Source organism: Athene noctua, chromosome 5, assembly GCF_965140245.1.
Source record: "Athene noctua chromosome 5, bAthNoc1.hap1.1, whole genome shotgun sequence".
Taxonomy (NCBI): Eukaryota; Metazoa; Chordata; class Aves; order Strigiformes; family Strigidae; genus Athene; species Athene noctua.
The window spans coordinates 66,985,044-67,008,513 of NC_134041.1; the positions used below are offsets into that span (position 1 = coordinate 66,985,044).

At 48.6% G+C, this 23,470-nt stretch overlaps 2 protein-coding genes across 28 annotated transcripts in view; one reads left to right on the forward strand and one right to left on the reverse strand.

The window, feature by feature from the left end:
* Nucleotides 1-378: 378 nt before the first annotated feature.
* Nucleotides 379-9,423, reverse strand: BNIP3 (BCL2 interacting protein 3). The gene is made up of 6 exons (XM_074907985.1): nucleotides 9,119-9,423; nucleotides 6,177-6,360; nucleotides 4,952-5,036; nucleotides 3,015-3,121; nucleotides 2,764-2,913; nucleotides 379-1,288 (listed from the first exon to the last, which is right to left on the reverse strand). Exons 1-6 carry the CDS (start codon nucleotides 9,153-9,155, stop codon nucleotides 1,237-1,239), a joined length of 615 nt encoding a protein of 204 aa, XP_074764086.1. The 5' UTR covers nucleotides 9,156-9,423; the 3' UTR covers nucleotides 379-1,236.
* A 124-nt stretch (nucleotides 9,424-9,547) lies between these two features.
* The window catches only part of JAKMIP3 (Janus kinase and microtubule interacting protein 3), a 92,868-nt gene continuing 78,945 nt past the window's right edge, over nucleotides 9,548-23,470 (forward strand). For 24 of the 27 annotated variants that reach the window (XM_074907986.1, XM_074907997.1, XM_074908001.1 and 21 more), the window contains exon 1: nucleotides 17,101-17,269. The gene's annotated coding sequence lies outside the window, so the exon portion shown is untranslated. The other 3 variants (XM_074907987.1, XM_074907991.1, XM_074907990.1) reach the window with 3 other exon arrangements.

A 23,470-nucleotide genomic window follows, 5' to 3' on the forward strand; every position in this document is an offset into this window, starting at 1 on the left:
CTGCTGCAGAGGTGTGGGATTGGCTTCATAGGAGCAACAGCTCTCCTCCCCCAGAAAAGGGGCTGCGGGACGCGCGCCAGCTGCTGCTCCAGGAGGAGGGTCGGTGCTGTGAGCTGAGCACAAAAATAAAGGTAGAAAGCAAATTCATTTTTAAATGATTGCAACAGTACCAAGTAGAACATGTATCTGCCAGCTCAGTGAGTTTCTGTTTGCTGGGTGACAGCTTCCAGTCTGAGCATAAGCAACAGAATTGTTTTCTGTAGGAACTTCTAATTCAGCAGTTATGCAAGGGCAGTGTGAAACTCTTGCTTAAAGACAGAAGAGCCTTGTCAGCCACTTTGACAATTATTAGAGAAAAAGGAACGAGAAAACTCCAAATCCACGAGGAACCTTTTTATTTAAATATATAAAACATGGTATTTTGGCAAACATTAATTTTCTCCTCATTAAATAAGGTAAAATCACTGAATGAAAAGGCATTCCATTAGTAAAAACAAAGAAGCAAGCAACCGTTTTTTAAATCTATACAAGGATGAGGCAAATCTAAGATGCAAATTTATTATTTTACAGATAAAAAGACCGAGAAGCAGTAGTCTGGCAAGTGGATACAACAGAAGGAACTTCTATTAACTGGGTAAATAGATGTCTTGGCAAAAGCAGCGACTTCTTAGGCACCGAAGTCCAGGTTTTAAGTGAGGCTGTCGCGTGGCACTGAGCTGGTACCAGGGCTGGCAGCGGGGTGGCAGCGTCACTCCCGCTCCCGTCACCCCGCACTTCCCCTCTCACAGGAACCGAGCAAAGCCTGGAGCGAGGTCAGGGCTCCCCCCAACTCCCAGACAGGGAGGGGAGGCCAGGCCTTGCCCAGGGCCCACCCCATGCCGCGGGGGCAGCAGCAGCGACCGACGCTCACAGCAGCCCAGAGGACCCAGCTGCACCACAACCGCTATGCTGAAGCTAGGATTGCTTTTAAACATCGAGTTCTTTTAATTTCCAAAGATACTTCACTACAAAGCAACAAAAGAGATGTTAATGCACCTGAAACAAGCTCTATGAATTGATCCAGAAGACTATATGAGATACACCCGCCGTAGTGCCCCGTCTCCATCCTCGCCAGGCCCCAGCACCCCGGGCACAGGCCAAGCCCACGCTGGTGGCTCAGCGCTCTCAGCCGGCTCCGCTCGTCACCCCCCGTCCTCCCAGGCCAGTATTTGCTTCAAAAACAGATTTCTGGGGCCTTTAAAACGTGCTGCTTGAGGCTGTGGTCGTGAGGCGTCTTCCGATGTAAATCCTGCGGGTCAAGAGCGTGTAGTCAGTGATGCTGCAGTTCAGGTCAAAAGGGACAGAGCACACAAGGAATGTGGCTTTTGCCAGCTTTTCTCACCAGGTCACTGGTTCTGTAATTTCCAGCAGGGGCAGCAGCCCCAGATAGAATTAGTTGGGCAAATCAAGTGACTACTGTGAAACTCAGCCAGCAGCTGCTAGTGACTTTGTGCTCCCCAAGCTCAAAGACTGAGTAATTTTGTGTAAGCTGTTCAGCTTCAGGAATCTGAGCCAAGAACACACTGCTTCAGGTCTCCAAGTCAGGTGTTTTATTACCTTTTCCCTTAAGTTTTTTCCATTTTCTAAATACCTCTGGGATTTGTACACCCCTCATTTCACTGCCGGCTTCGTGTGATTCTGTTCCTCCAGTCACTCCCCCGCTCAGTGTGTGTTCTCAGCTGCCCTGTGCTGCATCTCCAGCACCTTACAGACATCACCTTTCTGAAACGAGCTGTTTCACTGATACTCCCATAAGCATTTTCTGAAGATGTGACTTTGTCACTCGCTCATTTCACAGAGCTGGAATGACGCAAATTTGCAGCAGTGGTGGAAGTGACCAGGAAAAAGTAAAGCACTTATACCACCCAACTTGTCTTTATTTTGAACGGGAAATTCCATTATGCTTTTATTCTACCTCGTGCAGTCACTCGTGTTCATTATGGAGGGATTTCGATGAGTTCCACGTTCCTGTCACAGCATCACCTGGCTGAGGTGAGCAGCTCTGGGTGCCCCTCCCAGGGTCCCTGCAGCTGCACGCAGTCCTGCCCCCCAGCCCCTCGCTCTCCGGGGCCTCGACAAGGGTCAGGACTGACACGCAGGAGCGAGGGGAGGAAGAGCAGGAGCCGAGCGCCCGGCCGGTTCCCCGGAGCACTCCCGCTGCTCCCCCCGCCCTCGGGAACCTGCCGTGCGTCGAAGCAGGGTCTCCGACCCCAGCAAAGGGATTTCACCTCTTCCCTTCAGTCTGTGCCCTGTCGCTGCTTCTCAAGCCGCAGCATCTAACCCCTAAATCATCTAAAGAAAACCAATCCCCGCTTTGTTTGGTGTCCCCCGTCCCTCCCAGCTGTGAGTGGAATTTTAAAATAGGTTAAATAGCCTCTTTTTCCTCTGCAATTAGTTATGAGATTAAAGTCGTATCTCCAATGGAACCAAGTCCTGTGCAAGTACACCTACAGTTCATATACATAACGCCCAATCTCAGCACCCCTTAAGTATTTTGAAAAATTCTCAACTAGTGAGAAAAGCAGAAAAGGAAAACCTGATACCAGCAATACCATGAGCAGACAAGTAGAAAGCACTTCCTGCATAACTGTCTGTCCCCCTTCTATGGAGGGAAGTGTCTCACCTCATCTTTCGGACAAAAAGAAAACTGGGAGTCAGAAACAGGTGTCAGAGAAAACAGGTTAAAAGAAAATTTAGCTTTTTTTTTTAGAAATTGAAACTTACCCTAGTCCAATGGCAAGCAAATGAGACAGTAGCAGAGATGGAAGAAAAACTTTCAAAAATTCCGCTGAGAATATCCCCCCTTTCTTCATCACACTGGTATTCCTCATGCTGAGAGTAGCTGTGCGCCTGGGATGTTTGAAAAGGAATTCCCTGGGTTTGAGGGAGAAAACACAGAGCATTAGCTGACACCTCTTCAGAGCCGTGGAGGGAGAAGCTGCATCCAGTTCCCGCAGACACACCCCAGCACTCACTTTGGGGGGATGTTCTCCGGCCTGCTGGACCAATCCCATATCCAATCTGCATTCTTCTTCAGGAGCCTTTCTACTTCTTTCCTCCTTTCAAGAAAATCTTCTTCAGACTAAAAAAAAAAAATAAAAAAAAATAAAAAGCACCATTATCAAAGAGCACTGACAGCACTCAGACCCGCGCTAGGGGGCACTGGGAGCGCAGGTGAGGCGAGCCCAGGTCCATCTGCACACACACCTGCACAGAAACCACCCCAAACAAACATGGCTTTGCCTTCAAAGGTGTTACAGCATAAATGCTGAGTAAGAACAGAGCTTCTGGCTTAATACACATGTGTTAAACAGAGCCAAGGTCTTGGGATAAAAATAGCGTCTGATCGTAGAATTAAAATAGCCGTCTGGGCACGTGTACACGCAGGAATGGAGACACGACTGCCCGGGCAGCTGTCGCTCTGGTGGGTTTCTGACTTTTGATTATTTGTTCTCAAAGTCTAAATAATGATCTTTAAACAAATAAAGAGTTTTCTGGAAATACAAAATAATTAATGTCCAGTAAGGTATCTAGCTAACCTAGGGCAGCAATTCACTGACCTGGGTTGGGCAGGAGTTGGAGAGCTGAGGGGACAGCTGCAGAGGCAACGGGACCAAGCACATTCCACGGAAGTTTGAGAACTGGTTAAACCTATGTGTTATTGGTACAGCTGTGTAACTCAGAAACTGCACGAAGTTGAAACCCCCCAGGGTTAAATACTGTACAGAGAGCGAGCCCAGGCTTTGCTTTACAAAGCAGAGAGAATCCACGAGCGAGTGCAGACAGCCAGGGAAATGAGGAGAGCCCGGCAGGATGATGCCCAGCACCTCAGCTGCACACGGGAAACAGCCACTGACAGAGGGCAGTGCTGGGAGCAAGCACTCTCCCAAGGAGCAGAGCGACTCACTTAAAAAGCTTTTAATACTTCACTCCTCAAAATGTTTTACAAGTAAATTTTTGCATATGAAGTGTCCAAGCACAGGGAAGGCTCAGGGATTTAGCCTGCCATCGTGCGATACGCTATATATTGATAAAACATCACGAATACGCAGTTACCCTTTTCCCCCCAACGCTTTTCTCAAATATATTTACTCATTTTCCTTGCAAGCATGCAAAGGTACGAAATGAAATGAGAGGTAAGGGCGAGTTTTTCGGCGCAGCAGGTGGGAACGCTGAGCACTGGCTGCTAACCCCAAGGGCTGGGCAGAAGCCCAGGTTACTGCCCGCCACGGCGCCGGGGCTCCGGAGATTCTTGCAGCTGTCAAATTCAGTTTTTAAATTCATCATGCACTGGGGGTAGCGCATTTAAATAAACTTTCTCTGTGAGGGATGCCTAAAAGATCCCAAATTGTCAGTCGGTGGGGGAAGAGGGAAGTTCTCCGTGCTGAGCGTTCCCAAGGCCCGCGCCCCCCCTCGGCCTGTTACACCCACAGCACAACCCACCCACCGAGGGGAGGGGAGCAGCGTCCCCTCCACAGGGCAAAAGCCACGACAGAGAACCCCTCTCGGGATCACCAGGAGCTGGAGGCTTAGCAAGGCGCCAACTCCAGCTCTCCTGAGCCCAGACTGGAGCCGATCTCCTGGGTTATCTTTTCGCCTAAAAGCTACGTGTGGGACCTGAAGGTTGGCCCTTTCAATCTGTGGCTCAAGAGGCATTTGTGAACCCAGCCATTTTAAAAATCGATGAAGGCACCTAAATCTGCCTGAAAAATCTCAGGTTACAGATTAACAAAAAAAAAAAAAACCAAAAAAACATGCAAGTCAGAAATACACAAAGCCTGATTCTGCAAAGATCATTCTAAGTTATGAAATTATTACAGTCTCTGCATTAGCAGCTTCACCTCTTATCTCCTAATGCTGATTTCCAAACAAGAGTAAGAAATTCTCTCCCAAAGCAAGATGAGGTTTTTACCTGAAAGCTGTTCTTTTCTCCACTGCTGTGACTCTCTATTTCCAAAGCTCTGTGACTGTCCTGAGGTGTCTGGGAACGAGGAGGGCTTGATAAAGAGAGAAGCACAGGTAAGAAAGAACTCATTACATTTTTGATGACCTTGTTTATGGTATGCACCAAAAGCTAGTCAATGGAGCTCATATGCGCAGTTCTCCCCAAGAGCCACAGTGCCCTGACCATAATTTAAGAGATTCATCTGTCAATGGTGACATAATCCAGCCATCACAGTCAATTAATCTTTGATTTTCTACCAATCTGCTGCACAGAGCTGTTTTTCAGCAGGGCAGAGATGCCTGTGAGGCTCTCTGTCATTCGTCCTGTGTCACTTACTAATAACAATGGGCAGCAAATGATGAATAGAAGTGGGGTTTGATTTGAATTCAAACTCGCCAGGTGAGACCAGGAAGTTCTGCATCCTACTGTCTATTCTGAGTCCTACAGTTTCTTTTTTTTTTTTTCTTAAAAAAACTTTAGACTGCAGACTTCACAGCCCGTCAAAATCAAATAAATAAATTAATAAGACTGACGGACAATCTGCATCAGATGCAAGTGTTTTTGTTGTGTTGTACTCCTAGGAATGTTATATTTTGTGAACTAGATATAGGACAATTCTTTAGCAGTTACCAAAGCAATAGGAACGGATGTACCTCACTACAAAACACAAGCTGTGATCCCCTTTCTGTGACAGTGCTGTTGCAGGCAGCAGTGTCAGCAGCAGGACACGCTCTGGGGCACAGCGCTGACACAGGGGCTGACCCCTCGCCACGCAGGCAGTGCACACACACCTGAGCAGGGTCTATTCAGCAGAGCCAGGCTGGTGCCTGCACACAGCAGCACACCCGCAGGACACCCAGCTGCTGCTGCCAGACCCCTGCATCAGGACACACCAAAACCCCCAGACGGCATCTCCCGAGACACCCTCCGGAGTGTTCTCCCCTCTAACTTCCTCCTGGTTTCAGCACAGGCTTCTACCCAAGCACTGCTCTGAAACACCAATCTTCTAGCAATCTTACATACTGACCTCTTAAATATGAAATTTTCCCATCTCCTCCTCTCTGCATGCGTGTGTGTATGTGCCTGTGTAAGCACGCACACGTACATAAGCACTTCTCTTTGCCTCTTGTGCACAGAACAGCTTTGTGCAATAGCCACCTTCACTTTCCTGACAGCAGAGCACGTTGTTTACCTGTCACAATGTGAACTTTCTCGTGAACTGCTTCTTCCAGATTCGTGCTGAGCATCGAGGAGTATTTTCTCCATGTCACCATTGTGAATGGAAATAGAGGCTGGTACTTGTTCCTGGCCCACCGGAGTGACAGTGCTTCCGCTGCCGTTCCCATTGCTGCTGAAGTGGAGCTCCACCCAGGAACCTGCTTGGCACAATCAAAACCAGAACCAGAATAAACCAAGTGGTTTTGCGAGAAAGGCATGTAGAACATGAGACTGTTGATCCTCCCCAGCGTGACATTACAGTGTGACACGCAGAAGTACCGGCACTGACATCTCAGCTAATAAACATGGTGAAGTGCCAAAATGCTGGGGGGCTTTTGTAAGCGAGCTGGAAAGCCTCACAGAACTGAGAAGAGCTGGTCAGGACAGCACGTTTCCTTCTGCAGCTGAAGATGTTGTCTTTTGGGATGTGTTTAATTGTTGTTGCTCAACATGGGTGGTGGCCAAATAAAAGAATCTCAAGGACTTTCTCTGCCAAAGCTTATTTATTCAATTATTGAAAATATTTTAGGCTCGAGAATCCAATACCTGCGTTTTGTTCAGCCTGTTTTCCACAGGCATGTTTAGGTGTTACTGTGAAGCAATAAAGGATATGTGGCAACAACCAGATCATGTGTTGGCTACGTGCAGTACATTTAACACCAACAGTCACATGTTGCTTTGTTTTTTTAAGAGTGTGCTGAATAACAACCCTCTTCTGGGCCAGCAGTAGCCAACGCACAAAAGGACCCGGATCTGTTGCCTCATTTATAAAGCAGCTCAAGGGACAGGTATCACCTGAATTATATAATTGTCAGTGGAATTCACCTATGTAACTTGTCTCTGTGTGAGCACCAGCAGAAGCACATAGATGTGCTGTGCCCATCCTAGAAGAGTTGACAGGGAATCCAAGAGCAGTTACAGGAGGAGGAGGGCAGGTGGGACTCCCCGGGCTGTGGCGGGCGCAGCAGAAGGGATGTCTGAGGCACAGGGGTGTTCGGACCCTTCCCGCCCCCGAGGAGAGGCTGGGGCAGGGCTTAGAAGTAAACCACGTTCAGGAGAACAGCGGAAGGGATAAAGGGGCAGATTTAAAGGTGGGGTGAAGCCAAGGCAGAGATACTGTGTGAAATGGAAACAAGAAGTGAAGAAAGATACTCCGGTTGTGGAGAGGCTGAAGGTTCATAAAGTAAATGAAAACAGCAAAAAGCCAAATTGCTAAATCTACATTAACATTAGCAGCTCTCTTCTAAGAAGCCAGATGATCACAAAAACAGAAACAAGCAGGGTGACTGAGTTTTGAAGAAACATTTTTTTGGATAGGCTCTTCTACTCCACAACCGGCTTCTTGTTTTGGTCGCTCTGTGGCCTTTTCCCCTCCACGTGACTGTCCGTGGTGTATGTCTGGGTATCTGTTTATACCCAGACAAACTTTTTCCTACTCCTTCCCCCAAAATTCATGAAGGCCAAAGTGGTTTCCAAAGAACAGTCACAACCACTGAAGTTTAAACAGAGACGAGTGTCCAGCTGGCTCTGGATCCCGCGAGTCCCCTCTCCCTGCTCCCCAGCACACCCCACCTCAGCTCCCGCTCCTCTCCCAACAAAAGCAGAACAACTCCGTGCTGCGTGGGCTGCACTACACCGCTCCGTACGCACGGCCACAAGCGATCTCCTGCTGTGAAGATGCCCACTATCCGGGGCACGCTCCCACTTCCACAGTCACCAGCACCCACAGGCAAACCTACAGCTCCAGGCAGGCGCTAACGCTGCCGCCTGAAACCTGGCTGCATCCACACAGCCAGCGCAGGGGAGAACAGGGAGAAGACAAAGATTACATCAAAACAATCACAGGACATGTGTTTTACACGTTTCTTTTTTTTTTTCCTTTAGGCGCTCTTGAGAGTAAGGTTGCACTAGCAGACTAGGAATGTGCTGCTATATAATCCTTTAAAGATAAAAGAGCTGGCATTTTTATGAAGGTGGAAATATAAACAGATAAAAACAGGTGTAACGTGGTGACAAGAACGTGGGGAAGGATTCTGAAGGGAATGATCTCACATGATATTCCAGCTCGGGATACCTACTGTAGGACTCCAGATAAGCATTACAAAAAAGTACCCATCAGCTCTGAAAACCTCTATTTCTTAATATATGGCTTTCAAAATGGGAAATAAAAAAAAAATCAAAATTCCACAGAAAGATGAGAACATCTCCGTAAGCTGCTAAAATCCCCTGGAAATCACAGTGTAGTGTGTAGTTACACCCAGATGTTCCGCCCGCGAGTAAATCTGCTGCCGGCTCCTGCTGGATCCCTCCTCCCGGCGGATCCCGAACCGACCGCGGGCGGCTGGTTCAGGCGAGGGGGGGTTGATGAGGGATTCACCACAGATCGCACGAGGATCCCTGTTAATCCCGCCACACTCACCACCTCAGCTACGCGACCGCGACACCCCCGCTGTTTAAGCCCGTCCCGTTCTCCCGCCCGAGGCTCTCTCCCGGCGTTACCGGGAGCCCGGCAGGCGGTTTAACGGGCCCTTACCGCAGGCTCGCGGCCTGACAGAACGGAGACCCGCCGCAACGGGGCCGCAGCCCCTCCGCGCCTGCCCGAGGCCGAGGCCGGGCCCGTCCCCGCCGCCCGAGGCCGGGCCCCTCGGCGCTGCTCACGCACCCGGCGGCGGCCGCAAGACGCTGCCCCGCGGATTCACCCCCTCACCGCCGCAGAACGCCCGGGCGGAGGCCGGGGCCGGGCAGCGAGGCCAATCCCGCCCGCCACAGCCCGCCCGATGCCCGCCCGCCTCAGCACCGCCCCTGAGGGCGCACCGCCCGCGGCCGCGCAGGCCGGCGGGCACCGGAGGAAGGAGGGAGGGAAGGAGGGAGGGAGAGGCCGGGCCCCGGCGCGGCCACCCCCGGCGCGGCCCTTACCCTGCAAGTTCTCCTCCTGCGGGCTGAGCCGCGACATGGCGCTGCCTGCGCTGCCCCGCGCTGCTGCCGCGGCGGCGGAGCCACACGCCGTGCCGGAGCTGCGGCCGGATCCGCGCACTGCCCGCGGCGGCGGAGCCACACGCCGTGCCGGAGCTGCGGCCGATCCGCGCACTGCCCGCGGCGGCGGAGCCACACGCCGTGCCGGAGCTGTGGCCGATCCGCGCACTGCCCGCGGCGGCGGAGCCACACGCCGTGCCGGAGCTGCGGCCGATCCGCGCAGGGACCCGCGCACTGACCGCCGCACGCCCCCGCGCCGCGGGACCGCCCGCCGTGATGACGCCATCGGCGTGACGTCAGTGGATGCCGCTCTCCGATTGGCCGCCGCGGCGGGGCCGGGCGGGACCTCGGCCGGGGCACCTCAGGCCGCCATGACGGGTCTGGGTCGCGGGGTGCCCGCGGGCCCCGGGAGAGCCCCCGCGCCGGGCGCACGGCCGCGGCCGGGACAGCCCGAGCTGAAGAACAAGGCCGCTTCCTCAGAGAACGCCTCGCTTTCCCACTCCGCGCCCGCGCAGGGACCCGTACGCTGCCCAGCCCGCCGGGCCCCGCAGCGCGCTTCCCACCCTCGGTAACCGCACACGGTGCTTCCTACACCAGGTTACGCGGGGCGGACAGAAAACTGTGCTTGGGCGTCAAAGGAAAGCATGTCTGATTGCAAAAGCACAAGTGCCGGCCTTGAAACCAGCTGATAGCTCTCGAGGTAGTGGCACAGGGCCTTGAAATAGGTAATCGTTAATTCCTCCTCTTTTTTCACCTTGTGATGCCAGCGGAGCAGGCAGCGGGGCCTCTCCAAAGAGGAAACCGCTTAGTAAAGACTGGTGTTGCCATTTGAAAGCAGATACTGATTTACTGCTGGGAATTTATAAAGACACACATAAAATGTTATTGGTTTTTAGCCAGAGGATGGGTAAAGGGTTGTTTACTTAATTAGAGGATGCAGGCATTTTCTCAAGGCTGGAATTGTTTTCACTTGTGCTGTTCTGCAGCAGGCAATCACGAAGCCTGAATAAAATATATCTCCAGGTAAATTTTCAGTGAGTCAGTACAGTAGCAAGGGGTATTAACCTAGAACCTTCCCAGAAATACAAGGGTGGGATTCCATTAATATGTGCATTATACTCAGTACAAGGGATTATTGGACAAAGTGGAGTAACAGTTTGGCCCGTGAAGATGTTTTCAGGGCCAGTTTTCCAGCTTTTAGTCCATCCTTTGGCACCGTTTCTCCACGCCGCAGCCTCTGGCCTCCTGGGACTAAGGCTCACGCGGGACCTGGTCTGTCCCTGCTGTGCGCGAGGCGGGGCAGGTCTCCAGGCCCGTCCCAGCCCCACGCTGTGCGCCCGGGGAGGGGCGCAGAGGCCTGGCCTGGCAGGGGCACAGCTGGGCACAGCTGCGGGGCTGTGGGCTGCCTCGCAGGCAGGCAGGCAGCAGGGAGAGGTGCCCAGCGTGCAGCCCCCTCGGAGCCTTCCCAAGCATGCCGGTGCCTAAATGATTGTCTGTTATGCCTGAGCACTGGAAATATGCTGAGAAATTTCTGTTTAATTTGCGTGATTAAAAATTAATTTTGCTCCACTAAGGAAGTTAGGGAAAAATTGTCCTTGGCACAACAAAATTTTGAATAACTGTTCAAGAAGCGAGTTCCTTATGTTTCTGCGGTTTTTTATTGTGTCTTCCTGTGCTAGGCCTGATGGACGTGCACAGACACGGCTCCGAAAGCTGGCGGCTGCCCGGGGTTCGGTGCTCATCCTGCGGCTCTCTGCTGCTCTCTGCTGCCTGGCAGCCTCGCTCCGTCACGGAAACCCCTCGCCACAGAGGAGAAGAGCGAGTTCCTCGGCCAGGGAGTGTGTTCCTTCTTCACGCAAGCACTACCCTGGTGCCTCAGGGGCTGCACAGGGTGTGAGGAGCAGGAAGCTCAGCGCCTAGTTGACACGAGTATGGCTCAGGAGGGAGGAGGGGGTCACCAAAGCAACGCCATCCCGCTGGCACAATCACCTTTTCAGTCTTCTCCCATCGACAGAAATCTGGGAGGAGGAGATTGCCAGCTACTGGATATCCCCCAGTCAAGAGCCCTGCAGAGAGCTTTCCCCCGCCCCAGGAACCAGCAGTGACTCCACCAGGCTCATCCCAGGCAGAAACACACTCTGACAGTGTCTTCTACTAGCAGGGAGACACCTGACAAGTGTTTTGCCTTCTGGTGCTGCACAAACCCTGCGTGTATCCTGTGAGAAGCAACGTGTTGCCTATTTCAGCAGCACAAACATCACGTTGTCTCTGAACAGGCTTGTTCCGTCGCTGGTTTCTGGCAGCAGCAGGCTCTTCTCTAGGAGGAACGTGGGAGAACGTAGAGCTCTGCTAGGGTTTCCCCGTGAAGTTGCTCCCCAGGTGTTCTCCTGGGAAGCAGAGAAGAGCTGAGCCCACCTTTCCCCCTCTGCAGGATGCACTTAATTGGGGAGGTAAGAAAGACAAGGCAGCGTAGGTCCTGGGCTGCTGTTTCCCCGGGGTGGTGGAAGTACCCAGCTGGTGTCCCGTGTCCTGAAACTGCCTCCAGGTCCCCAGATCCTCCCGCTGCCCCGCTGTGAGAGGGAACTCGGAGCAGTGCTCTACCTGCTACTGCCAGCGTGCAGGGATTTGTTCAGGCATTTCCAGCAATGTTCTGGAAGGAGAACGTGCGGCCTGTGGGCCAGCTCTTCTAGAGTGGGAACTTTGTTCATTTGTAGTAAAACAAGGCTTAATATTTTTGTGGATACTTGGCAGGACTCCCTGGACCGCTGCGTTGCCGCAGGGAGCCCGGAGCAGCGGCCTGCCCGCCTGGGTGCTGGATTTCAGAATAAAAACACTTTCTCTACCTTAAAAGGAGGGGAAATGGATTTTTTTTTTTTTGAAACAAAGGAACAACATTGTTACAATGTTGCAAACTTATTTCCCAACAAGGAAACACCAGGGAAAGTGCACTGTGTTTAACGCTTGAATGCACATTTATGATTTTACAGTATCTGTTACCCTAAATATCACAGATAGGGGCTTAAATTAATTACACAAAGGGAAAAAATGTCATAAATTGCTGAGAGAGGTATCATTTGGGTAGTAAAGACCGAAGTGTTTAAATTTTCAGGAATTTTTTCTGTCAATGCTTTTCTGACTTTGAAAAAGCATTAATTTTGCAAACCACAGGTCAGAGTCTGCTCTGACTTTGGTCATCTACAATTAATGGGGAAAAATTTGCTGCTCTAGGTGTCATTGCAGGTGCAGCAGGTATAATTACATGGGTAATTTTAATAACCAGCCGTAGGTAAGCGCTTCAGCTGTGGTGTCTCTCCTCAAGAGCTGGCAGAACCTCTGCAGAGACCCTGCCAGGGCCCTGGGCGTGTGGCCGGACCCCCGGGGAAGCCCAGCCCTGGGCCCTTGCTCCCCTTGGGAGCGGTGCTGAGGCTCTGTGCCCTCTCCCAGCCCTGCCCTGGGAGTACCTGGACCTTCTGCCCTGGTTTCTGGACGAGCCTTTGCCTGAGGATCGCTGCAGGGTCGGAGGGGCACTTTGCTCCCTGTCACCACCCTGCCCCGCTCGCCTGGCGTGGGGGGAGAGAAGAGGCAGGAGAGACCGGTCATCTGGTCAAGGGGGACGTCAACAAGGTCAGAAAAGCTTCAGACCTCAACGAAAAGAAGTGATGTCCCCTTTCTTCCATGCTAGCCCTCAAAAAGGAAGATGAGACCAATTAGAAATCCTTGGAAGACGGGCAGCCGAAGGCAGAGGCTCAGCCAGGTGGCCTTTGCAAAGAGCTTTGTGCTGCTGCCACCCAGTACCGCAGAAGGTGCCTCCGATACTCTCTTCCCCTTCATCCTGTTTCCTGGGGACTGATCCTCTGGGAAGTGGATTTACCACAAGCCTTTTCTGCTTAAGGCAGGTATAAACCAGGGTCAAGTTAATCTCCTCCTATACTAGTAGGTATCACAGTACAGCTGTGACAGCTGACCTCTGGGTTCTTTCAATAGTATGCATTATTAAACACATTTCTTTACATGAATGCATTTATTTTCATATAAATCCTTATGGTAAAAGATTTGTGGTTATTGCCAGAAAAGCACTCTGCTGTGATTGCAGAAAACTATAAATTGTGTCGGGTGAAATCTTTAAAGGCTTATCAATTAGTTAAGCTGTGAACTTCTTTCAGGTGGGAACTTGCTTTAATTTTGTTTCCTTGCATGTCAGCAGAGCAGTCATGTACTGGTTAGCTCCTTTTAAATGGGAGACGGTGCCCCACGCCCCCCACGGACTGAAGAAGGTGACATTTTAGGTTGTTATGAAGTCACGCTTGCGGGTCAGCCAACTTCAGCACCTGCTTTTGTACTGATGTGGCAGCTTGCAACAGTTGTGGGGAACAATTATTTTAGGCATTACACAAAAACTGTTCGTAATCCCAAACCGATTGTAAACTTAAATTAGTTTAAAAACAAGTAACATTGATTGATGTTTCTTTGGTTTCTTGTCGATATGCATCAAAGTAACCTGTGCCAACTTTGTCATGGGTAGCGTGGGAGACTGGTGCAACTGGAGGGCAGTCTCAGTACTGCTCTGGGACAACGTGCCACATCACTTCAGGTGCTGGCACCGCGGGAGAGGTGAAGCTCGCTGCTTGTCACGTGCCTCCTAGTCCTCTCCAGCAGCATGCTCCTGCCCTCTTGCTCACCTGAGCACAGCACAGCTCCTCAGAAGTGGCTGAAATCTGAGAACGACCTGCTTCCCTCTGCTTTCTGCACTGCCAGCAGTGGCTTAGTTATTAACCCTCCTGGCTGCCTCTGAAATCAGACCAGCACATCTATTTTTATGGGTGCATTTCTTGGAAAGGTGTTCATCATTAACTACCAAATGGTTCTCGGATACTCATTTCTGAGTTGTTCATGCTTAACCCGGCTGCTGACACAGGGAGACCTAATAGATGCACGTAGTCCATTGGTCTGACTTCATTATATCTGAGACTGAAAAACCAAAACAATCTTGAGACAGTGAATTTAATGATCTGATTGACTATACAGTCGGAAGGAAGAAAGGAATTAGGGGTTAGGTCTGCACATGATAATCATACCAGTTTAAGCAAATGTGTTTGTAAGTGACTTAAATGGGGACAAATCTTATGTTGATGACCTTAAACTGGCTTATATTAGCTTAGAAGTGGGTAGGTGCAAGCCCCGGGGTTGGCTGTCCTCACAGAGTCAGACAGGAGGACAGTAATGAAGGAAGCAGAGAGGAGTAGAATGATGTGTCCCCAGTCCATCAGGATTTGGGAGAAACTAACTGAACACAGGAGTTTCCTTTTGTATCATTTTTAATACTAAGTTTAAAAGGCGGTTGCACTACAGGGGTGGAAGACAGAGGAAACAGATGCTCTTGCAGATGAAATAAACCCAGCACTTGGGTGGAGAAGAGCCCCAGTCTTTTATTTGGGCCACTCTTGTTACTCTTCGTGAGGTTTGATTTCTTCAGGTTTAATTTATGAGGATGCCTCACCATTTCTTGCATATGCTTTTCTCTTTCCTATGTGTTATTTCTTTTTTACAGCCATTTCTGATGGCCCGGTGATAAAAATCTGATCATTACTATCATTCATTCCTTACAGAATCATCAGCTGGTTTTGCAGCCTGGAGAGGTGCAGGAAACAGGACTCGTTGACTGTAAGTAGGACTTAATCTATGTTACATATTCAGGTGTAATATGTAACTGTGTGCTCAGATAGCTGCAAAAGACAGAAAGCAGAATGTTTAAAACAAAAACCAGACCTCTGTGCGTTTGCTTTTCAACCTCTAAAATGGAAAAAATTCTGACCGCTTCTAGAGTGGATCAGAAAAGTGAATTCTGATTTACTTGCTACCTTCAGGTTTTTAAAGCTCACCAGCGTTTTTGTTCTGCGTGGTACAGCACTGTGCAGTGGAGTGCTTTGGCCAAGCCTGCAGGGGATACAGCTCGGTAGATGGAAATTGCCAGAAGAATGCTTTTTCCCTGGCACTTGCCAGCTGAAAAACAAAACCCAATTCTTTGAGTGATGTAAACTAATGACAACCTCTTGCTTTATACCGCTTACAACACTGCTTTCAATGTTTGACTTACAAACTCCCACAAAATGTTGCAATTCAACGCTGAAAATAGAAAACAGTTTTATTTATCCAGCGGCTCAAAAGCCATTGTTTGCACAGCTCTCGCCAGAGCCACAGCCAACCCTTGGGAGGGGGTTCCTGGCTTAAACTGGGGAACTGGCTGGAAGATGGGTGATTCGTGGCCTTCTTGAGGTGGAGTGGACTGAGTTGTAGCGAGATGACCTAATTTTATTTTAAAAGTATTTGTGTGATAAAGGATCAGGGAAGGGTGGTGCTGAGTTTTGTCAAAGCTGAAGGCAGAGCTTTCTGGCGTTGGCGGTGCTCCTCTGCCTGGGTCTGACACCACGGGCAGTAGCTCCGTGTTTGCGGGCCGAGGGGCTGATCCTGCCATTCCCTTGCGACGGCGTTGTGTTCCCGCAGAGACAAACTAGCTTCAGCGGGATGCCAAAGAGGCAGAGAGTTGCAGGGAAGCAGCCAGGACTGGGGCTTTGGGATAAAACACCCCTGTAAATGAGGGGCCCGTGTCTGTGAGGAATACTGTTTCCCACCATGCAGCACAGTATGGATGGATAGAAAAATAGAAAATTTTGAGACTGTAAGAGCAAAAAATGAAGAGATTATGTTCTTGCAGCTTCCTATCACGAGAAATGTCAGATTTTTGTCTTTTTAGGTGTTTCAATGTAGTAAATAGAAATTTTGTTCTAATGGATTTCTCAAAGTGCCCCTGCATGTACCCTTGTCAACAGATAATAAAAGTGCAGGGCAGGGGGAGAGGGCGTGAGAAGTACAGTGGTGGTTAACCACGAGAACAGGAACAAGTTTCTAGGAATCTGGTTAAGAGTCACACACATTTCTTGGCTTTGCTCTCTGGTGCGGCACAGAGTCGGGGACTTCGGACTCAGGGAAAACCAGGTTTTTAAATGGAAGGTTCCAGATATTTAGGTATTGTTTAAGGGGGAAAAAAAAACCCCACACCCTGCTTTCTAAAAACCCTTCAGGGTGGGTTTCTGCTTTCCAGTCCTGTGCTTAGATCACTCTGTCATGCCTGTCAGCAGTTCACTGACATTCACTGGGAAAGGTTCCCAACCTTCTCTGTCAGGAAGATATGAAAAACAAATAAATAGGCCCCATACCCTCTTTATTTCTAGATAATTTTGCAGTGTGGGGATAAGTATGTCGTAGCCAAATACTTTGATTTTCTCTCTATTTGTTATTCAACAAATGATCTGTATTCTGGTGTGAAGGAGAATTTTCGGTGTGGTGAGTATGAGTATTGAAAATGAATAGTTTTTCAGTTATGAAAAGCAGCAAGAGACAGCAAGCTAGGGGTTAATGACATGCTTTTCATTCTCAAATGCTACCTTACAGGGGTTTGCAAAGACACCCGCCTTTTTTCCACCGCATTACCATCTCCATGTACTTTCTGAGCTTGGGGCTGCTCAGCGTGACAGTGCTGTAAGAGGTGCCTGGCCCTCCCCTTACACATGTAAGGATTTCCATATACCTGGGTTCCATCTCCCTTGCTAGGAACAAGTGCAAAGGCTGCTATTTTTAAATCCGAATATCCCTCCAGCTTCTCTGCCTCTTTCAGTAACTTCGCCCCTGCTTCAGGAGGCGTTCAGTCCAGCCTCGGATGTGCTGGGTGCAGGGCTTTGGCTTAATAATGAAGCTGAAAATGCCAGTCCTCGGGGCAGCACGCAGGTAGGAGGGGAGCTCGGTCTGCGTTGGAGGGCAGCTGGTTTTATACCGGCATGCTTGACTTAGATTTCTGGCAGGGAGGGCTTTCAGTTTTCAGGGAGCTGGTGCGATGACGTGCCTGCTCTCAGCTGCAAGCTGCAGTGACACTGCAATGGCTGAGGGGCGGCTGCTGGATCTTGGCTGTGAGCTCATTCTCCCCGGAGGGAGCAGGATTTACAGTGCATCACCCAGCAACTGCAGCCGGCTCCTGAAATTCATCTTTAGCTTCTCCTCAGTTAGGCTGCTCTGATTCTTCACTTTGGGGGTGTGTACATGGTGAGCAGATTTTACTATATGGTTGATTTTTTATTTTTTTTTTTTCCTTTTTCTTCTCTGTCCTCTAAATGCTTCCCTGGACCGATTGATGAATCATTTCTCATCTGATTCCGCTTTTCAGAGGATAGAGATGGAAAACAGAATCTTATGCAGCAGGGGTGGATTATTTTTTTTAGCCTTTTGCAGTGTGAATCGTAAAAATCCTTTTAAATCTGTCTGCTAGGAACAGCCTACAGGTTTTAAAATGAAGTGCACTGCATACGAGGAATGGTACTACCCTCAGGTAAAGCAGACAAGCAGTGTGCATCATGATGGAGCATGCCTGTGAGGTTAGTTCCTGTATGTCTGTATGCATTTATATAAATATGTGCATAATGTCTGCTATATATATCTCTCTCTATGTTACACTTGAATCAGCTACTGCCTAGAGGCTTTGTATAATCCATTTTCAAATGTCCTGTTTTGCATTCTGTGTTTGAGATTTTCTTTTCCCCCTTAATGCCTAGTTTCTCTTTGGTGTGGGGAATAAACAGAGCCCTGATTTGCAGCAGCGCTGCCTCAGGATGCCAGCAAGCCCAGGGCAGAGCCTGGCTCTGCCTGTCATTGGTTCAGCGGGCTGCACCTTCCTGCTCCGTTTGTTCGTCAGGGTCTCCATAGAGTCTCCGTCACACGGGATTGAGTTGAAATGTCAGGGCCTGTAATTGTTGATAAATCTCCTCTGCGGCTGTAATTGTGGTGTTTCAGGGTAATATGAGTTAGGATGAATTACCGTAACAAGGTAATCTGGTTTCTGCGCTCGCTAACTGATTTGGACGTCGCCTGTTTTCTGAACTCCAATGCAAATACTGTGTATCTGGAGAACTGCTTCCTATGCTGTGCTGTTTAACCTGTTAGATTTAAAAAAGAAAGTTTACTTTTTTCCAGCTGCTTGCTGCCCTGGTGGTTTTAAATGTCATCTCATCAGGATTTCTTTCCCTTTCGGTTACTGTGCCTGCGCCTCTACTGACACTGTTTCAAATGCAGACAGAAATTAGAAAACAAATACACTGGAGTCAGAGGGACTTTCGTCTGTTATATCTCACATCATGATACTCCCAGAGAAATGTGTATAGGATAAAACAGTAATTTTCTGGCAGGAGCCACTCACTGCTGTCAGTCTCGGCTCTCAGCTGACATGCAGCATCCTTAACCTACCACCCATTCTACACTTTTGCTCTTCTCCATATGTTTACATGCATGGTAGGTGCTTAAAGTACGCTCAGAAATGGGAAGTTTGGTGTCAGGTCTGTCTCAATACTTCACTTTTGCAGTGGACTTTCTGTCTGTTCTGCACTGGCTCTTTCTGGCTAGTAACTGCCTGCTCTTCAGCTGGAAATACCAAGCTGGTAGAAAGTTTAGGTTTTGCAGTGGTGAATTAAAAGGCAAATGCCACTGGTTTGGGATACAGGAGCACCTTGACTAGAGGAAGTTGCATTTGTCACTGTGGCCCTGAAGGAAAAAAACAGCCCCTCATTTTAAGCTGACTTAAGGCCCACTGGTTGTCTTGAACAATACTAGTCTTTAATGTATTTGGGAAACTGTGTGCCTATAAATCTTTCCCTTATTATATGTTCTGAAAGTGACGCTTGTCAACACCTCCCACTTGGTGAAGTTTCAGTAAGTTTCCAAGTGCACTGTCAATTTATATGAAGAATAAAACCTTGCTTCACTTTTTTTTCCCAAAAAATTAATCTCTAAAATATTACCTTTTATTGCGGGTGGCTCAAATTCAAAACAGTGTCAGCAAATGAATGTTAACAAAAGAAGGCCTTTAAATAATGATCTTTTTTAACACCTTCCTTTAAAACATCTGTCTAAGTTTATCACCTTCTGCAGTGCAGCTCTTCATGTATAATCAGCAGCAGAGGTTCAGCTTAAATGGAAAAAAAAAAAAAAAGTTCTAAAAATTTTACACAAAAGAATTGACTTGCATGTAGGATTTGAACACAAAGTTATCCCAACCAGCTATTGTGGTTTTGAGATTCTAATGGGACCGAGTAATTTTAAGACAGATAACAGCGTTTGTACTAATATTTGTTATTGTAAAAACAGCCAAATATTTGCCAATACGTTGGACTTCCAAATTAAATCATTCCTATCTTTATTTGACCACAACTGGCGAGTACCATCTGTCTGCATGCAGAGGAAAAGGGAGCTTACTTGACCCCAGAGCATCAAGTGTTGGCTCTCATTGGTGGCAGAATACTAAGCAATTTGTCCCAGTTGTCTAACCTAGAAGGGTAATGCCCCAATTTGCCTTTGGCGCTTACAGCCAAGTAAGTAGTCAAATAGATCTAAAACCCAAAAAGAGTTCAGGAATTTAATGTAGTTTTGTAGAACTTACTCTAATGGAGAATTACATCCTTGTAGATTTAAAAAAAACCTCTTCAGTTCTATGCAAATCCACAAACCGTTATTTCCATTGATTGGGGATTTGTTATTCGCTGATGATGCAGACTCAAGACGAAGGTTCAATCAGTTTGATCTGTGTAGCTTCCTATACCCTCCAGCGTGACCCTGCCTTTTGTATTCCATAAAGGCTGAGGCAGTGTCTGAGGAGAAATCCTTCAGAAAGGCTTGAGAAAATGTCTGGAGGATGAATTTGTTTCTTCAGACAGCACACAGGCAGCAGGGTGTGGAGGGTTGGCTTTCCTTGAGCCCCGCAGACAGCCCGTTGCGCTGCTTTATTGAGCTATTCCACCCGTGTCACGGTCGTTTGACCTTGACAAGGTTATGTTCAGACAGGGACATTATTTTTCCCGGAGTTCGGGTGACGAGTCAGTTTAAGGTGCAGAACGTGCATTTTCTGTCCTTTGAACTAACGTTTCTGGGTTCTCACTTTCTCCGGCTGTTGGCTCCGGGCTCAGGTGCCGTGAGGCCTGGCAGCGAGGTGGGGCTGGCTGCAGCCCTGGGTTTCGAAGGAGGGTGATGCCCTGGAGATTAACTGGGATGAGATGTCCCAGGACCGACTGGTCTGGAAAGCTGCTGCCCAAATGATACTGCACGAGGCTGATTTTGACATAGTTCACAGCCAGAATTTGTTCCACTGGAAGCAGGTTGGTATTGATTGTGGAGCAAACTGTCAGCTGTGCAAGACTGCTGTGGTGTGGTGTGCTGTTCCATCAGCTGATTCCTCTACTTCAACCCTGTCAAAATCAGTGTTGATGTAATTGATTCAACTTGGGCTTTTAATACCAAACAGGCTTCTCATCTTTTTGCTGACTGCTGTGTTTTGTCTTGCCTGACCCTTAGTTGCGTAACCGATGTGTCCCCTGGCACGCGCTGTAGGTGAAGGGCAGCGCTGATGAACTCCAGATGGCACATACCATACTTCACCAGGATGTAAATCTGAAACAAGCTCCATATTAATGTGTTTAATTAAAAAGAAATTGCACACCGAAGGCCTGATTCTGATGCCACTGGGTCAATGTCAGAAATCTAACTGACTTCAGGGACTCAGGCTGTGCCCAGAGGGAGAACTAAATATCTGAAGTGTCTGAAGATTTACTGATGTGCACTAACAGAATACTGGTAGCACTCTGATATTCCCATGGCCCTCCTGAAAAGCTCTTGCTACATTTTACATTTTAACTGATTATATACTGAAATAATGATTTGATTCATTCGATGTTGGGTCACTTTTCTAGCTGACTCCATAACAAATGAATTCTGGCCATGGTTTATAATAACAACATGTCTACTTTGGACAAGGACAGTGCTTTGAGAGCTGCTCGCTGGATGACACCCACTGTGGTTTGCAAGATGGTGTGGTCTCAGCACCCACAGTCTGGATTCCTCTCGGATAAAACTAAATCAGAAGGTGTTTACAGACCAGTAACTGGTGCTCACACCACAGGATAACACTACATTTTGGATTTCCATCAGAATGTTCTATAGTGTTGGCTTTTTATAGATACAGGGTTCATTCTCATCTGTGATATTTTCTTACTCTATCTGAAGAGGGTTATCAGCAAAGAAAGTTAATGAGAAACTTGAAGGCGTAATAGAAATCTAATATAACATCCAAAGCACGGATTTTTCTTTACCTCAAAGGCTAAATTGCAGATTTTCACATAAATAGGAAAAACCATTCCCTAAATATAGTTGATACAGTCATGTTTGTATGCTGAAGCAGACAGGGATTTACAGCACAGCCTTTGTCACTGGAGACTTGCAGTGATTTGTGTACCACAGAGGGATAGCTGAATCCTGCCCTGGCTCAAAGACGGGAGCTAGTGAGTACCAAGTATTTGGTCCATAGCAGTAAATGTCCAAAGGGATTTATGAAGCGCTTGTTGGCATTTTTATCTTTGCATACTTTGCTCATGTTGTTAGCAAAATAAAATGATTAATCACGACGCATTATTTCATTATTGTCCAATACCATGATTACTTCCTGCATGTGAGGTAGGGCCAGGTTATCCTGCCAGTATTCCCTGGGAAACGTTGGCTAGGAAGGCCAGTCACGTGTATGGTTCAGGTCAACGAAAGGTGGTTGGAGTACACGTTCACGTCTAAGGGAGAGCGGGCGGGACGCGGGGACGTGGCTGGAACAGGCAGGTGCCGGGAGCGCAGCGACCGTGCTCGTGGCTCAGCTCTTCCCCCCGCGCCCCGCAGAGGCTCTCCCTGTCTGGAACACGGGGGTAACACGGGGAGCACGCTGGAGCTGCCTGGCAGGAAACCTTCCGGGACAGTGAGTCAGGGCTCGCTGCTGTCGCTTGGGCGACGGTCCCTGGAAGTTTCAACGCCTCTACTTTGCATTCAAAGCAAAGGCAGAGGAAGCTGCAGGCAAAGGAAATATTTGCATGAAGTTAGTAAAGTCAAAATGCAAAGGGTTGTAAAGGAAAATGTATTAGCTTGCTCTGTAGTAATAACAAGTAAATGGACAATACACTGACGTAAGGGTCAGCGTAGACAATGCTGCAGTTGTTCAAAGACTTTTCCCTCCAATCAAAGCAGTTTGGGGGTTCCTAGTGTTTTGAACAGCTACCTTTAGAGGTGGATCACAACTTTTTACTCTATAAGCGCTATTTTACCACTTGTCCGTGACGGAATCATTACGGATGTTGGTTTTGTAAGTAAACATCTGATATTTCCACACAGAGGTTGGCGCGCAAGGGCCGTCACTCGGAGCGCTGCCGGGGGCCGTGGCAGACTGCCCTTCCACCACGGGGTGCCTGCAGCTTCTGGGCCCAGTGGGGTGTCACGCCAGGGTGAATGGTTTATTATTTATGTTGCTTGTGGAAGGGTTCATTACACAGTTTGACACTTTCACCTTTTACTTGTGTCTTCTGTTTTCTCAGGACAGCAAGGCACTGTCAGGTGCTGTTCGGTTTGCCCGCGGGTTGCGAAGGGCGCAGGGAGGGGCTGGCCCCTGACACTGTTTCTGTGCCTTTCACCTCCCAGCTCATTTTTTTCCAGATCCATAATATAGACTGTAAATTCATTTGGCATTCGTTGTTGAACAGCTCAAATAACCATGGGTTGGGCATTGAGAATGACTAGTTCACTTTAAAAAGGTATAGTAAAGGCTGATTTTTATCTCCCAAGATCACAGACAGCAACACTTAGCGGCACAGTTGGAGAAAAATCAAAACAAGCTTTTGAAACAAAAGGAAGTGTTTTGGTTTAGTTTTCTCTACTTTTCCTGAACAGGTGGCTGGTTCCTGGATTTGCACATGCAGAAATTCCCATTCCACGTATTGCTGATACCAGTTTATGCAATTTATAGGAGCGAAACCATCACTGCGGAAGCCTTGGACTTTGCTGGAAGGGAAATCTCATTATGTTTTACTTCCCTTAGGATACACTCAGGCTTAGCAGGAGTTAAAAAGCTGGCTGGCTGCTCACAGGTGCCCCTCATTACACTGTCAATTAGCCCAGCAGGCTGAGCAGCACTGACCTGGTTTTAGGCAGAGCCCTGCAGGGGTGGCTCAGGGAGTTCTGCCAGGTAGTTCTTCCTAAGTAGAGGTAATTTTGTTGTTTTCTTTGGGTTTTTTTTTTCTTCTGCTCCTACTAAAATATTTGTGTGTCATCAGGGCTGACTTTCGGTTTTGGCCTGCGAAGGTTTTATAATCACAAATTAAGCAAAAACACAGTGGAGAAGCAAGCAACCCAGAAAATGGGATCTATGGCAGGTTTGAAGAGGGCTGGAAACGTGAG